The following is a 14,720-nucleotide window of genomic DNA, read 5'->3' as shown; positions in this document are numbered from 1 at the left end:
TTTTGCCCTGGAAGCATATAGTTATATTTTTGTCCCCTTTCATTATCAACCACTTAGAGAAAAGCAAAGTCATAAAACTGTCATAAAAAAAAATACTAAAGGGAAGAGGTGGAGGTCAATATCCAGCGATAAGCATGTATTTATCTACATTTAGTTGTTTTAAACATTTTTAGAACTGTAACAGACGGTTATATTCATAAGCTTTAGTAAGAATACGACTGCCTCCAAGTTCTGAAATATATGCGTATATGCCCTCAAAATACTGTACATATATCACCTGTCCTCCCTTTAGGATAAACTGAAGTTAATTTAGATTTCCCTGGATATTTTAAAATAAAAGTAAATAATAAAAAAGGAACTGAATTAAAGACATATTCTGAAAAAAAAAAATCAACTAAATCAAGTACACAGTTTGACTCTATTGTTGCTTTAGCCCAGGTATGATATACAGAAAGGCTCATGCAGTGAGTTGCACTGGGGGGACTTTCCTCTTACAGTTCAAATGCAGGAAACCTGGCTTTCTTGGGCACTAGGAGGTCAGCCAAGAAATAAATTGTTCCAGCCATTCCTGAAGGAAAAGAAAGAGGCACAAGTTATTACACCAAATGATGAATGTATTATAGACTGGCTTCATTTTGCAGCATAAATGACATTATGATATTAACTTAAATGATTTAAATGAAGTGGGCACCTGTTTATATATGTTGCAGCTTGTTAGACAAGATCACGAGTGAGAGGCTCAGCCTCTTTACCCAGGTGGAAGACAGGAGGGAAAGCGGAGCCAGACAAGTTCAAGGCATGGCCCTGCCAGTTACCATATGTGAGCTCCTTCACCGTGGCCCCATTTACCTGTCTGAGCCTCAGGAACCTCATCTGTGACATGAGGAATAATGTATATTTTTGCTGCGATGATTTATGATAAAACATCTGCAAAATGCCCAGCATGTGCCTGGCTCCATAAACAGTAGTCACCATAATAACTACTACTATTGGGTCCATGGTGGTCCATAAAAAAACTGATTTTTAATACTGAGTTATTGTATTAGGAAATAAAGAAGCAGTTTAAGAAATAACTATGAAATTAATTTGTTGACAAAACTCAAATTAAGATACATTAATTACTAAGCAGAGAAGCAGATGCTGATATTATAAGGCAAGTAAGTAACGTGTGAAAAATACCTTCAAAGAGGGAGAAGGGGGTGTCTGGTGTTCTGCATCCGTGTTCTCCATAATCTAAGCACCATTCAGCGAACTGAAAATGAGACCAAGTTAAATTACTGAAGTGATTTCTTCTAGAGACCCCTAAAAGTTGACAGAGATTGTCTCTAACATTTACTCTGAAAAGTCAAAAACTATCTTCAAGGCAGAGAAAGGGGCTGATGCAGAGAAATGGACGGTCTAAAAGAGTACGAATGAAGCATGGGAGGAATTTAATGAGCTGTCTGAGCCATCTCCAAGGTTATCAGAGAAGAAAGAGAGGAACAAAACCACCTTACATCTCCCAGCACTCTTCCAACCCCACCACAAATGCTGCTGAGTAGATTTATGTCCTTAAAAAAAAAAAAAAAAAAAGCTAATTCAACTGAATAGCTTTTTAAATTTTTATTTTTTGATTAAAAATTTTTTTCTTCCACAGCAAAACATTTAATGACACATGGGTAGTCCAAAGTTCTAAATAACTAACTAAGGCAGTCCTGTTCATAGAACTGCCCCACCAATGCCCTCTTCTCTCATTTTCTTTTCTTTTCCTTTTTAAAAAATTTTTATTGGAGTATGGTTGCTTTACAATGTCGTGTTAGCCTCCACTGCACAACAAAATGAATCAGCCACACACATACAGATATCCCCTCCCTTTTGGACTTCCCTCCCATTTAGGTTACCACAGTGCATTAGGTAGAGTTCCCTGTGCTACACAGCATGTTCCCATCAGTTGTCTATTTTATACATAGTATCAATAATGTATATGTGTCAATTCCAGTCTCCCAATTCCTCCCACCCCCCCCTTCCCCCCTTGGTACCCATACATTTGTTCTCTACGTCTGTGTCTCTATTTCTGCCTTGCAAATACAATCGTCTGTACCATTTTTCTAGATTCCACATATATGCGTTATTATATGATATTTGCTTTTCTCTTTCTGACTTACTTCACTCTGTATGACACTCTCTAGGTCCATCCACATCTCTACAAATGACCAACTGAATAGCTTTTGAAGGTTTTTCTTAAACTGTGTTTGTTCTATAGACTTATGGTGTAAAAAAATAAATGAATTAAATCAGATTAACTAGAGACACTTCTACAGCCTCCTGTGCAAAGGTGCGTTCTGTTCAGCGGTTCTGACTCCTACCTTACAGGCCCTGTACAGGTACTTCGCGTCCTGCGTGAGGTTGTACAGCGACAGGAAGGCGTAGGCATTCCCTGCAGCGCCGTGGCACAGCCCGTACCCCTTCTTCAGCAAGCCATACTGCCAGATCACATCAGCACACTGATAGGCATCACTGAGATACCGTTCCTCTTTGAACACCTGCAGAGTCAAGGGACATAGTTTTATTACAAGGGATAGAAAAGAAACCTCCACTGACCTTCCTTCCTGATAGGAGAGAAAGGGAGACAGGGTAAGGGAGGAGACAGGGAGGTGCCTCGGCAAGGAAGGGTAGGAATACAGAGACAGAGAGATGTGTTTTATCAGTGGGGACAAATTACAAGAATTCACTAGGTTTTTTTTTTGTTTTTAAATACATAACTGGGCATGACCTTGTCTGCATGGTGTAAGTTTTATATGTATGTATGTTTGCGTATGCGGGTGTTATTGGTGAAGTAGCCTTATTTACTTGCAACTTGCTGTTATCGTTAGTCAATTTCCAAAGAATAAACACTGTCTTTTCTCTAACAATGATACCCTTCACTACTAGAAAGTTTCTTTATACACTGGAGAAGAAACTGTTTATCAAATTGATTACAAAAACTGATTTGATTATAAAACACTATACTTTTCAGAAAAATAGATACGTCTTAACAATCTATTGTGGCCTCCTATATCTTGATCAAAGGTTTAAAAATATTATTATTTTTGGCCACACTGCATGGCTTGTGGCATCTTAGTTCCCTGACCAGGGATGGAACCTGTGCCCCCTAGAGTGGAAGGATGGAGTCCCAACCACTGGACCGCTTGGGAATTCCTGACATTTTTAATATCTCATTGCAGTAGAGAAGTAGAATAAGACAGTTTAAAAGTTTGTGCATTATATTTAGCTTCCTGAAGGCAAAATCTGATATACTAAACGCTTACTTAGGCCATGAGATGCCAGTCCCTACTTAGAGTCTACAGGTTTGTAATTTGTAGAACGGGCACCAATGAACATAGATATCTTGGTTTACTTCCATTTTTCCCCCTCAAAGAAAAACCTTTTCTTCTTCGATTATGGCTCTGTCATAGCATGCTTTTTAGAAGTGATATTTGAATTTTTAAAATTATGGTAAAATACAGATATAAAAGTTACCATCTTAATCATTTAACGTGGACCATTCAGTGGTATTAATTACATTCCCAATGTTGTATAACCATCACCATTATCTATTGCCAACATTTTTTCAACATTCCAAACAGAAACTTCGTACCCATTAAGCAATAATTCTCACCCTCCCAGCCCCTAGTAACTTTTATTCTACTCTCTATGAATTTGCCTGTTCTAGATACCTCATGTTAACCATCACATCATATAAGTGGAATCCTACAGTATTTGTCCTTTTGGATATGGCTTACTTCGCTTGGCATAATGTTTACAAGGTTCATGCATGTTGTAGTATGGATCAGAAGTTAATTCTTTTTTATGGCTAAATAATAGTCCATTGTATGTATCCACCATATTTTGTCCATCCATTCATCTGTTGATGGACACTTGGATTGTTTCTACTTTCTGGCTACTGTGAATAATGCTGCTGTGGAACACTGCTGTACAAGTATCTGTTTGAAACCTTGTTTCTACTTCTTTTGGGTATATATACCTAGGAGTGGAATTGCTGGATCATATGTTAATTGTGTTTCATTTTTTGAGGAACCGCCAAACTGCTTTCTACAGTAGCTTTACCATTTACATCCCACCAGCAATGCCCAAGGAGATTCTTTCTATTTTTAATTGAGCTCCTGGGATATTTATCTTGGCTCTGCCACTGATGCTAATCTTGGCTCCTCTACCTGTCCGTGAAGCAGTCCCCTGTTCTATGAAATAATGTGTGCTGTGGTACAGATGGATACTGTGAAAATGAATTCTAATGCATACAGCAAAGTGATTTTAGGTCCAACAAATGGTTTGTCTATATATTGTTCAAGAATTATACAGAAAACTAATTTAAATTATAGAATTTTATATTATGTTTTCCAATTTATTTCTAAAAATGAGAAAATTCACGGTACCTTATAGGCCTGAATGAGCATGTAGATTACCCCAGGAGAACCGTGGCACCAGTGGACTAGCAGATCCCGAGTATCGTCCACACAAGGAGGGTAATTGCCGGAAGGGAATTTCAGCTGGCAGACATAGTCTACACTGGGCTTGACCAAACTATGTAACTTCCCATGGCTCACTTGAAGGCTGGGCTAAAAACAAGAAAGGGAATTATCAGTTCTGCGGAAACAAACAGACCTTCCTAAGGCTCAGGGATGAGTTTTAAATAAGAAGGAAAATATGACCAAAATGAACTGAAAGTCATTAAGAGGTTCTGGATTCCATCCAATTTTTTTACCTATTGGTCCAAACTAAAATTAGGCTATCCGTTAATACTTGGAGCCTTATGTACGTATTATTTTTCGATATTTATTGTTATCTATATACATATGAATAATTTTCCAAAGCCAATGCTTAAGAATGTGAGTGTATGAGAAGTTTCCTAAGGTTCTGATACCTTAAATACACTTTAAAGACCACAAAGAGATGCATTAGACAAACCAGGCACAACTTGCATTTAGAGAAGTGATAGGTGATATTTCCAATAGGAGAGGATGCTAACAAGTTGGGAGACCTGGGATCTAGATCCCGGCATTGGTGTGACTCTAGATTAAGCCTTTCTGCAAAAGATCTGGGACTGATACTTATGAAGGATTATTTTGATACAACAATGTATGGATTTATAGGACTCGTTGCCATATGGCATATGAGCCTTCATTTTTGATACAATTTTTAGTTTCTCCTTTTGGTCCTGGTCTTAATTCAATGCACCTCACACTTCTTTAAACAACAAACTCAGTCTTGTCTTTGCCAGGCAGGGGGCGAGCACCTGGGATGAGAGGGAGGCAGTGCTGTGAAGCACAGGCAGAGGCGGCAGGGAACGAGGAGATACCGACCATAAGGCGCTCACAGATACCGAACACGCAACGAAGTTCTTTAGGGCACATTTAGATTTCACTTTACCCAAAGAATATTGTTCAAGCTCAGTTTAAAACTCTAGAGGTGAATGACTGGATTCTCCTCAAACTTGCAGAAGTTATCCAAAATGGCCTAAAAATAATGTTTTATGTTGATACATAGGCACCTACCAGAATGTACTTTTAGGATTAAAAATTAAATCATTTCAAATGGATAATTATGTGCAAATGGAAAATTCAATACTTGGGTTTCCAGGTTTCTTACTACAACCGACACATGGAGGCAGAGGGTAAGACACCTGATGATCTGCTTCAAAGAAAGGTCATGAGGCCATCCAGTCATTAACATGTATGATTCTAATTCACCTTGAAACTTCAAGGTTTTTCTTCTTTCCTGAAAACTTTCAAGAATCTATATTTACTTCTGGAAATAGAGAGCCAACAAGGGAGTGTGCCAGCAAGGTAAAGGAATTTAAGTCTGAATTGTCAAAACCCCTAATTATAAAACTCTGAATTGAGAAGTGCAGAATAAATACAAGAGCTGGTCTCCTACTGCCACTAACATTCAGTGACTCTGCATTGAAAAGCAATAATAACCCTGTTTTTCAGCTTTGTTGTCCTTGTTTAGTTATAGGGAGAGGATAGGTCTGATGTTGATTTTGCATTATTATAGCCAGCTACTCAACCAGCTATTGGTATTTATATCCAACCACTCTTGTAGAACATATCAATGAAACACTTTTCTTTATGCCACATTGTACTCTGGGAAGTTGAGGGGGGCACCTTTACCATCATTAAAAATTCAATATTCTTTTACCATGAATTCTTATTCTTACACAAAGTGCCGATTTCTCCTTAAGGAGAGTTAAACAAGCCCCTGGAAATGATGCTCTCATGAGAAGCCCTCTTCTGACCTCCCCTTCCGGGTTATGCCTGATGCAGTAAACTCTATTTGCCCTTAGTCTATTTGGCTTTGGCTGATGTCCCCCAATAGTTTTAGATCCGAAGAACCGTTGAGCATGGCATATTCAGCTATTTTTCAGGTAAGTTACACAAAATCCACCAAAAAGGCTCCTTAGTTTTGCTCTCTAACTGAGCTTTAGGCAGCATATTCTCCTTTGTTTTCTACTGATTTTGTTCTTACTCCTGAAATTTGTCTCAATGGGTTGTGCCTTATCGTGTGGAATAATACTAATTCAAGGCATCTGCTGAGAGAGAGCAGAGCAGAAGGCACTTCATCTAAAAGAATAGGTCAAAACACTTTAGTCTGCACAAGCGGCGTGAGGTGGGCAAGTGTGCTCACCTACAAATCAATCATCTCAAAGCACACTGGCTTTTATTTTTACACACTTTAAATGCACTTTCACAAGCACTGTCCCTGTTTACCTAGGCCAGGTGATTACCAGGAGAGTGATGCAGTGGTTGGCAAAATGAAAAAATAGGGCTGGAGCACCTGTCTTCTCACCCTAGAGAGTACAGTCAGGAATCACATTCTAGCTGCATCATCATCCCCTCTTACCTGCATCAGGTAGTAATAAATTCCTGCCAGGCCATGAGCGGCCCCCACGTAATATTCTTGGTACCATTCATACAACAGTGGAGTCCTTCCTGTGAAGTTTCTCTTTCTAGCTAGGTCTTCTCCAGAGGTTAAGACTGTTTCACAAATCTGCAGGGAGAAATTGACCGAAATAAGGAAAGAATGAGAATGGCGCCAAGGAACTTTTTGAGGTACTGGAGAACATGGCAAATTCGACACCACCTGATGGCCATGGACGGGCACAGTTTGCTTCTGTACTCAGAGAAGCACATGGGATTATTCTGCCTAAAAGAGGGAGAGTCTGGAAGATTTTGAACTCTTTCTACTACAGCTCACAAGAATTCACCTGTCAAAGGAAAGCAAAGCTCCTTCAGATACAAGAGGAACACCTGCACCTCGGAGGTGAAATCTGGCCCGTATTTTCCTCTGAATGGCCTCTAAACTCTCAAATGGAGCAGCTGGACTTCTTAGTCCAAGTCACTCTCTATACAGTTTCCAACAGCACTCCAAGTGAAGCTGCTGGTTCTCTGATCATGCCTGACCTTCAGAGGTTAAGATACACCTTACCTTCCAGCTACCTGGGATGTGCCAACCAGGGAAACAAAACCAATAGTTTAGGCAGATAGTAGGTGGGATCCTAAAAAGACTCCAAAAAGCACAAAAACGCAGTACCTGCTGAATATGGCTTTGAGGAATCTTTTCCACTCCGAAGTTCTTATTCACAAAGAGAAGAGCACAGATGTAGCCCATTCGTCCATAGAGCATTTCATTTGGAGCATGGGGATCAATCTTATTTAGGTGAATTAGCCTGGGAATAAAAATACATGCTTAAGGTAATGTAAAAGGGACCAGGCAGAGATATATACTTAAAAAATGATATGTTTAAAACAACACACACAAATATATATATAGTTATATATATACACATATATGGAATTATTATATTATTTTAAATATATAATAATAAAATATATAAAATATAAATATTTAAATATACTTACATATTATGACCTATATATTGTTATACTTTAAATACTAAGAGGGCTGGGCCAGACCACAAAGGGTAATAATCAGGGTTCAAAGATGAACCATCAACTACATTTCTTTTCTTCAGCCCACAATGGAACTGACAAATAAGAAGTCCAAAGAATGAAGGAATACATGAGTGTGGCTGGGACCACCTGCAGCCTCCCTAGCCCCTCATGGAGGCATGCTCTGAGACCAGCAGTTGGGGTCAGAGAAGCCAAGACCTACTGGCTATTATAACATTCAGTCTGAGGAAAGGACTAAGGCAACACTCAAAGGGCCTATTTCCATAAAATGAAATGCGTGCTGCACCCCAGTTATCTCCTTGCTTGATTTATTTCTTAAATACGTCAACTGGCCTAGCTGAAGTGTTTGTATAGCAGCCTGAGTTACCACAAACGGTAGCACATACCGACAGCACAAAGGGATCAGTCGGTCTCCCAGCTATTACTCCTTCTCTTTGGAAAGAACCATGATTACCAGTATCTTGTATATTCCTAGAACTATTGTATGCACATATACGAATACATATACTTATTTATAAACATATTTCCCCAAGTGTTTTGTGGCTTTGTTATTTAACAATACATCTCGACAACCCTTCCTTAGCATTACATACAGAGTGATCTCATTCTTTATCACAGTTGTACAGTATTCCACTGAATGAATGTATTATAATTTATTAGCTCCCTATTGATAGACTCAGTTAAACTTCTCAAAAAAAAAAAGTTGTTTTCGGTTCTGGTTCCAGGTCAGGTGGAGTAACTAAGCACATGCCAACCTGCCTCTCCCAGTCAGTATGTGTAGCTCCAAAACCTAGAGAGAATGTGTGAAGCTGCTACTGAGAACCCTGAAAACTAACCAGTAGCTGGCAGAATGGGGATGACCAGAATCCGAAGTACTGCCAAATCAGTGGAGAGTTTACCACATTTTCCCCTCTGGTATTTCCCTGGCCTGAACTCAGTGCCGCCTGAAACCTGGAAGTGGGCATCAAAGTGCTGACAGAGACAGTCCCGGCAAGAGCCCTTTAGGTTTTTTTTTTTTGCGGTACACGGGCCTCTCACTGCTGTGGCCTCTCCTGTTGCGGAGCACAGGCTCCGGGCGCGCAGGCTCAGTGGCCATGGCTCACGGGCCCAGCCGCTCCGTGGCATGTGGGATCTTCCCGGACCGGGGCACGAACCCGTGTCCCCTGCATCGGCAGGCGGACTCTCAACCACTGCGCCACCAGGGAAGCCCCAGCCCTTTAGTTTTATCTCAAGAAAGACCAGGAAGGGGAACTCTTAGTATCAGAGAGAGTGGGTAAAACACCTCATTTTTCTTTATTTGCATTTTTCTGTTCTTTCACTCCTTAGGCCACAAGCAATCTCATGGTGGCAGCAGAAGCCACGGCAACAGGAGCCAAAACTCTGAGGGAGGGACCTGTCCTCATTGACTGGAGGGGCTGTGGTCCCAGGGGTGAGGGGGTGAGGGAAGGCCCATTGCCTCACTTCTCCTTCTAGCCTCCCCATCACTTGACTCCCAAGATGCAGGCACATTCGTGGGAAGTGTGTGCCTGAGTAGGATAACCAAAGCCTCAGATTTCTATCCAGAGAACCAACAAGGGAAGTACCAGGGAACCAGAAAGTAGGTGGAGCTCACAGAGGGATAAGAGCTCAGGGACGCAACTGTACTTGCAGTCTGAACTCTGAGAATGAACCTTTTTTTTTTTTTTGGTCGGGGGGGGGCAGGAAATATGATAGGTAGGGAAAATGTCCTTGCTATTCTACATTTTTCATCACATTTTTCATCACATACATTTTTCATGAAATTTTGAAAGCACATCCCAATTATCCTTCAATTATTCTATAAATTCAATGTGAGACCATTTAAATTATTAAAACAATTTAATTTTTTGTGAAACTGGACAAAATGATATTGGTATACTATAAAAGTATGGGGGGTAGAGTCAGGGAATTTCTGGAAAAGAGTAGTAATGAGAAGACATTAGCCTTACCAAAAAAATGACCTTGTCACCAGGTAGTTTATGACACTAAACATGCTATTTAATCTCTATACTTTAAATTTCTCATCTATAAAATGAATGGTCCCTTCTGATTTAAAAATGTATTTTTAAAGTAGTTACGTATAAACGATGCCTGTGTATGTATATTATTTAACTTTATATACTAAGAATGGTTAATAAGCATTTGAAGTATCAAAAATCATATCCCTGGAGTGATTGGTTATATCTGAAGTATTCTAGTAAGGAATCAACGTTCAGAGAGACTTGGCACTTCAAATAACTTTATCAAAATTTACACCAGAGGATTTGATAATAAGTGTAGTAAGGAATGTTAGAAAATGGATTTCATTGGTGGAATGAGTGGTGAAGATGGGTGGGACATCTGGGAGATGGTACGGGCTCTAGCACCGTTTGATGAGTAAGATCTAAGAAGGGTCAAAGGATGATGTGGCTTTCTCTGAGCCACAAGAACAGGGCAGAGGACCAATCGTGTGTGTGTGTGTGTGTGTGTGTGTGTGTGTGTGTGTGTGTGTGTGTGTGTGTGTGTGTGTGTGTGTGTGTGTCTTCTTCCTAATGTTTGTACATTTGGTAGAGTTTGGTTAACTGCTTGTGCCTTCATTTACTCAGTGGTAAGGTGATAGCTGAGAGGGTATATAGCCCCTACCTCTAATCTCTGGAGGCAACCAATATCTACAAACAAGAAAACAAAAACCTAACAATTGCTACCACCAGGCTATACATCAGTAGGTAGAGAGTCCTAACTCTGAAAGGAAGGTACTTGTGAAAGAGAAAACAATCCTCCTCTCCCAACCCCTCCCTCCCCACTTCCACAAGCCTGTGGTGGGAGGGGAACACTTAGGCTTAAAAATGAAGACGACATATTTAAATAAGCAGAATGAGATGATTTTAGTGAGTAAAAAGGGCTTACAGTTATGAAACAATGACTGAGAAAAAGTTATGAAAGCATCCTTAAGGGAACTTACTCCCCAACAGGAAAGAGGGGTTTGAAAAAGCTTGGCTGGTTGCAGTTACTGACAAAGTTAAATTTGTCTATATTATATCTCAACAAATGGAGGCATCTCAATCAAATTGGTTAAATATGCAAATGTTGGCTCATGCATTTTTCTCTATTACAAACGCAGGCATTTAACTCACAGTGGAACAGTGGTTATGTTAGGAATAGGGCCACAGTGGTCAGAGGTTGCTTTCAATTTGCTTGTAATACCTTGATTGACTTTTTTCCCCCCAGTGCCAACAGAGTTATCTGGGTGGTTATGGACCAGTTTTTTCTACTTCAATACTACACACACACATACACACACACACACACAAACAATACCCCTAATATTTTTAAATAACTTAATAACATTTATTAAGAAAAATTCTATTTTTTTCTCACACCAGAACTGGCAGCTCAGTAATGTTGAGAACTTAATAAAATCTGTTACTAGATACAAACTTAACTGTTGTAGTAAACAGAATGAACATCTCAGAGTTTTCATAGGAATTTATTATCGAGTTTTAATATAAATGTATCAAACCGTATAGAATTTAGAGATAGAAAAGCACTCTTGATTTTTGTAAAGGGTATTGAAAGAACTATTCAAAGAGGGAAATGACTATCAATTTTTTAAACAAACACTGCTCTGTGGGAGTTACTAAAAACAATTATTGCATATTGCATTAACTCCAATGATGTTCTCACCTAAATAAAATGTGTTTGAACCACTGAATTAGAAAACACCATTCCTTTATTTGCCAATGCTATGACCTGCATTACCACTAGGTGGCGATATATAACTAGCATACCAATTATTTTGCAACCAAACACATTTGCATCCGGGAAGTTGATAGCAGGTACCTTTCAAATACTCGAAAATAAAGTATTGTTCAGTGCATCTCATTATAATAATACTTAAGAAGGAAGTATTCCATTTTTTCTGTATTTAAATTCATTAAAACTCATTAGTTGCATGTATCTAACCCAGTGTTCATAGTGCACTATTTACAATAGCCAAGACATGGAAGCAACCAAGCAACCTAAGAGCCCAGTGACAGATGAATGGATAAAGAAGATGTGGCATATATACACAATGGAATACTACTCAGCCATAAAAAAGAATGAAATAATGCCATTTGCGGCAACATGGCTGGACCTAGAGATTATTATTATAAATGAAGTAAGTCAGACAGAAGGACAAATATATGATATCACTTATATATGGAATTTAAAAAAATGATAAAATGAACTTGTTTACAAAACAGAAACAGTCTCACAGACAGAGAAAACAAACTTATGGTTACCAAAGGGGAAAGGGTGGGGGGAGGGATTAATTAGGAGTTTGGGATTAAAATATACACCCTACTACATATAAAATAGATAATCAACAAGGACCTACTAGGTAGCACAGGGAACTGTACTCAATATCTTATAATAACCTATAATAGAAAAGATTCTAAAAAAGAATATATATATATTATATATATATAACTGAATCACTTTATTGTACACCTGAAACACAATATTGTAAATCAACCGTATTTCAATAAACGTTAAAAACAAAGTCAGAAAGAGAAAGACAAAGGAAAAAAACTGTTGGTACGTTCCCTAAAAAAATGAAAAATAAAACTTATTAGTTGGATCTGACAATTACTAAAAGCAGGACTTTAAATCCATGTTTTACATGCTATATTCTTAAGATAAAATGAAGAAATGACAGCATTTATCAATCAAATGGTTATTTTATATGTTTTCAGAAACTCTCAAACCCGTATCATTGCAGCTCCATTTATTTGTTTTGCTATGTTGATATTAATAGCAACTGATCTTTAGAAGAGGCAAGTCACTGAAGGAAGAAAAAAGACATATAAAAACAGGATAATTCTGTTCCACTCCTAGCAATATTTCCCCAGGGTGTTACTGGGAGAGTTTTTGCCTTTTGTCATCAAAAGTTTGTAACTTTTTAAAAAGAAGTCCTTTTCCTACTCATCACACTACAAAAGAAACAGGGTATAACATTTTCTGACCAGAAAGCCAAAGTGCTTCATCACTCTAAGTGCTGGCCCCAAAGCACGCTATATGCTATAGTCACTTAACTGGGCACAAAACAGGCAATGCTCTTTATTTGTGTAGTGACACCAGCTATCTCTATATAGAAGGAAGGGAGAAAACAGACAGTATAAATCAAGCAGTAGGAAGAACTAGTGCTATTTATTATCTTCCCCAACACTTGCTTCAGACAACTGCAGGACAATTTGAACATGATCGCACACACATGCACACACACTCCTTCTGGGGAGTCACAGACCCCTCCAAGAAAAGTGTAATAAATGTTCTCTCCATGTTGAATGCAGTTTGGGGGTTTTCTATATACCTCTGGAAGCCCTAAGATTCTCAAAATTCCAAAGCGAAGAACCCCTACCTTAGGGAAACTGGTTTCTTTGGATTTCAGTTTGTCTAAGGATTAGACTTTCATTAATCCCAAAGGTCCTTTTGGTTTCTAAAACTCAAGATTATGATTCTGAAAGACCACTATATTAAGCAAATACAGGAATGGTAAGATGAAATACTATGCTGGCAGTAGAGCACAACACAGACACCACACGGAGAATATGAGTGTCTGTGATATAAAAGGGCTGTGTGATGTGAGGAAAAAGGTGAGGTAGAAAGTAAAACAAGTAAGTAGGTTTATTAAATAATTGATGACATCAAGTAATGTTGGATTTCCTGAAGTTGAACTGAAAAGACTTAGAAATTTTTCCCTTAAAAGGGAGGAGATGTGGAAGTAATTTACAAATAATTCTTTTTTTCTTTCTGGTCTGCCATGAACTCTCGAAATCTAAAAAATTAAATCTGCATCCACAAACAGGCTATTTCCTATCATATATCCACATTTTATATTTTTAACCTTAGCAAGTCTATAAATAAAATACTGTTGAAATGTAATAAAAAAAGATATAAATAAGAAAAACACCTTCAATACCAAGGTATCAAAAAAAAAAAAGAAATTTTAGTTTACTCTCTTAAGAGTGTTTTATAATAAACCAGTATTAATATATGGTATTATTCCCCAAAAAGTGTTAGAACCACAGGCCTGAAGATGTCCTGAGGAAAAAGGGCTGCCTACATGACAAGCGTGGCAAATTCTGTTCCCTAGAGTCCCCTGGGTTTCCCCCAAGTATAAAAGCTACTGAACACTCTGAGCAGTCAGTAAAGGCACATACGTAACTTTGTTTAATTAGTGTTTCCCCACTGTGTCTGAATACACAACTCTTGTTTTCATTTAATACCTATTAACATTCTTCACATACCAAACTATTACTATTTGGCTGTACATATTTTGAGAGAGGCTGGCATTATAATAATAGACTATAAAGGCCACTACAATTTATTTTTATGAAAGTTAAGAGTGATTCACTGAATGAGACTAGCTTGTGAACCTCTAAAGCAGAGGGATCCTCAACAAATAAAATCAGAAATGATAATGCTATTCTAACAGTGATTTATAAGAATGAACAGTGGGAATCAAAAACCATGGTCAACTCAGAGATGATCACTAATTAAAATGTTGCCAGACCCACTTAAAAAATGGGCTAAACTTTAACAGACACTTCACCAAAGAAGATATACAAATGGCAAAAAAGTATATGAAAAGATGCCCCGAGACATATGTCATCAGAGAAATGCAAATTAAGCTAACAATGAGATACGAGTACACATCTATTAAAATGGCCAAAATCTGGAACACTGACAACACCAAATGCTGCCAAAGATGTGGAGCAACAGGAACTCTCA

The 14,720-nt window shown here is 38.4% G+C and overlaps 1 protein-coding gene across 2 annotated transcripts in view; it reads right to left on the bottom strand.

Annotated features, from left to right (window-relative positions):
* Nucleotides 1-374: 374 nt before the first annotated feature.
* The window catches only part of LANCL1 (LanC like glutathione S-transferase 1), a 41,310-nt gene continuing 26,964 nt past the window's right edge, over nt 375-14,720 (bottom strand). For both annotated transcript variants that reach the window (XM_030853026.2, XM_030853020.2), the window contains exons 5-10: nt 7,570-7,705; nt 6,880-7,026; nt 4,413-4,595; nt 2,346-2,522; nt 1,180-1,252; nt 375-568 (exon numbers count right to left, since the gene is read on the bottom strand). In XM_030853026.2, coding sequence (XP_030708886.1) covers nt 492-568; nt 1,180-1,252; nt 2,346-2,522; nt 4,413-4,595; nt 6,880-7,026; nt 7,570-7,705 — 793 coding nt within the window. In that variant the 3' untranslated portion in view covers nt 375-491. The remainder of the gene's footprint in view (nt 569-1,179; nt 1,253-2,345; nt 2,523-4,412; nt 4,596-6,879; nt 7,027-7,569; nt 7,706-14,720) is intronic.

Source organism: Globicephala melas, chromosome 7, assembly GCF_963455315.2.
Source record: "Globicephala melas chromosome 7, mGloMel1.2, whole genome shotgun sequence".
NCBI lineage: Eukaryota > Metazoa > Chordata > Mammalia > Artiodactyla > Delphinidae > Globicephala > Globicephala melas.
This window is presented reverse-complemented; position numbering and strand designations above follow the sequence as displayed.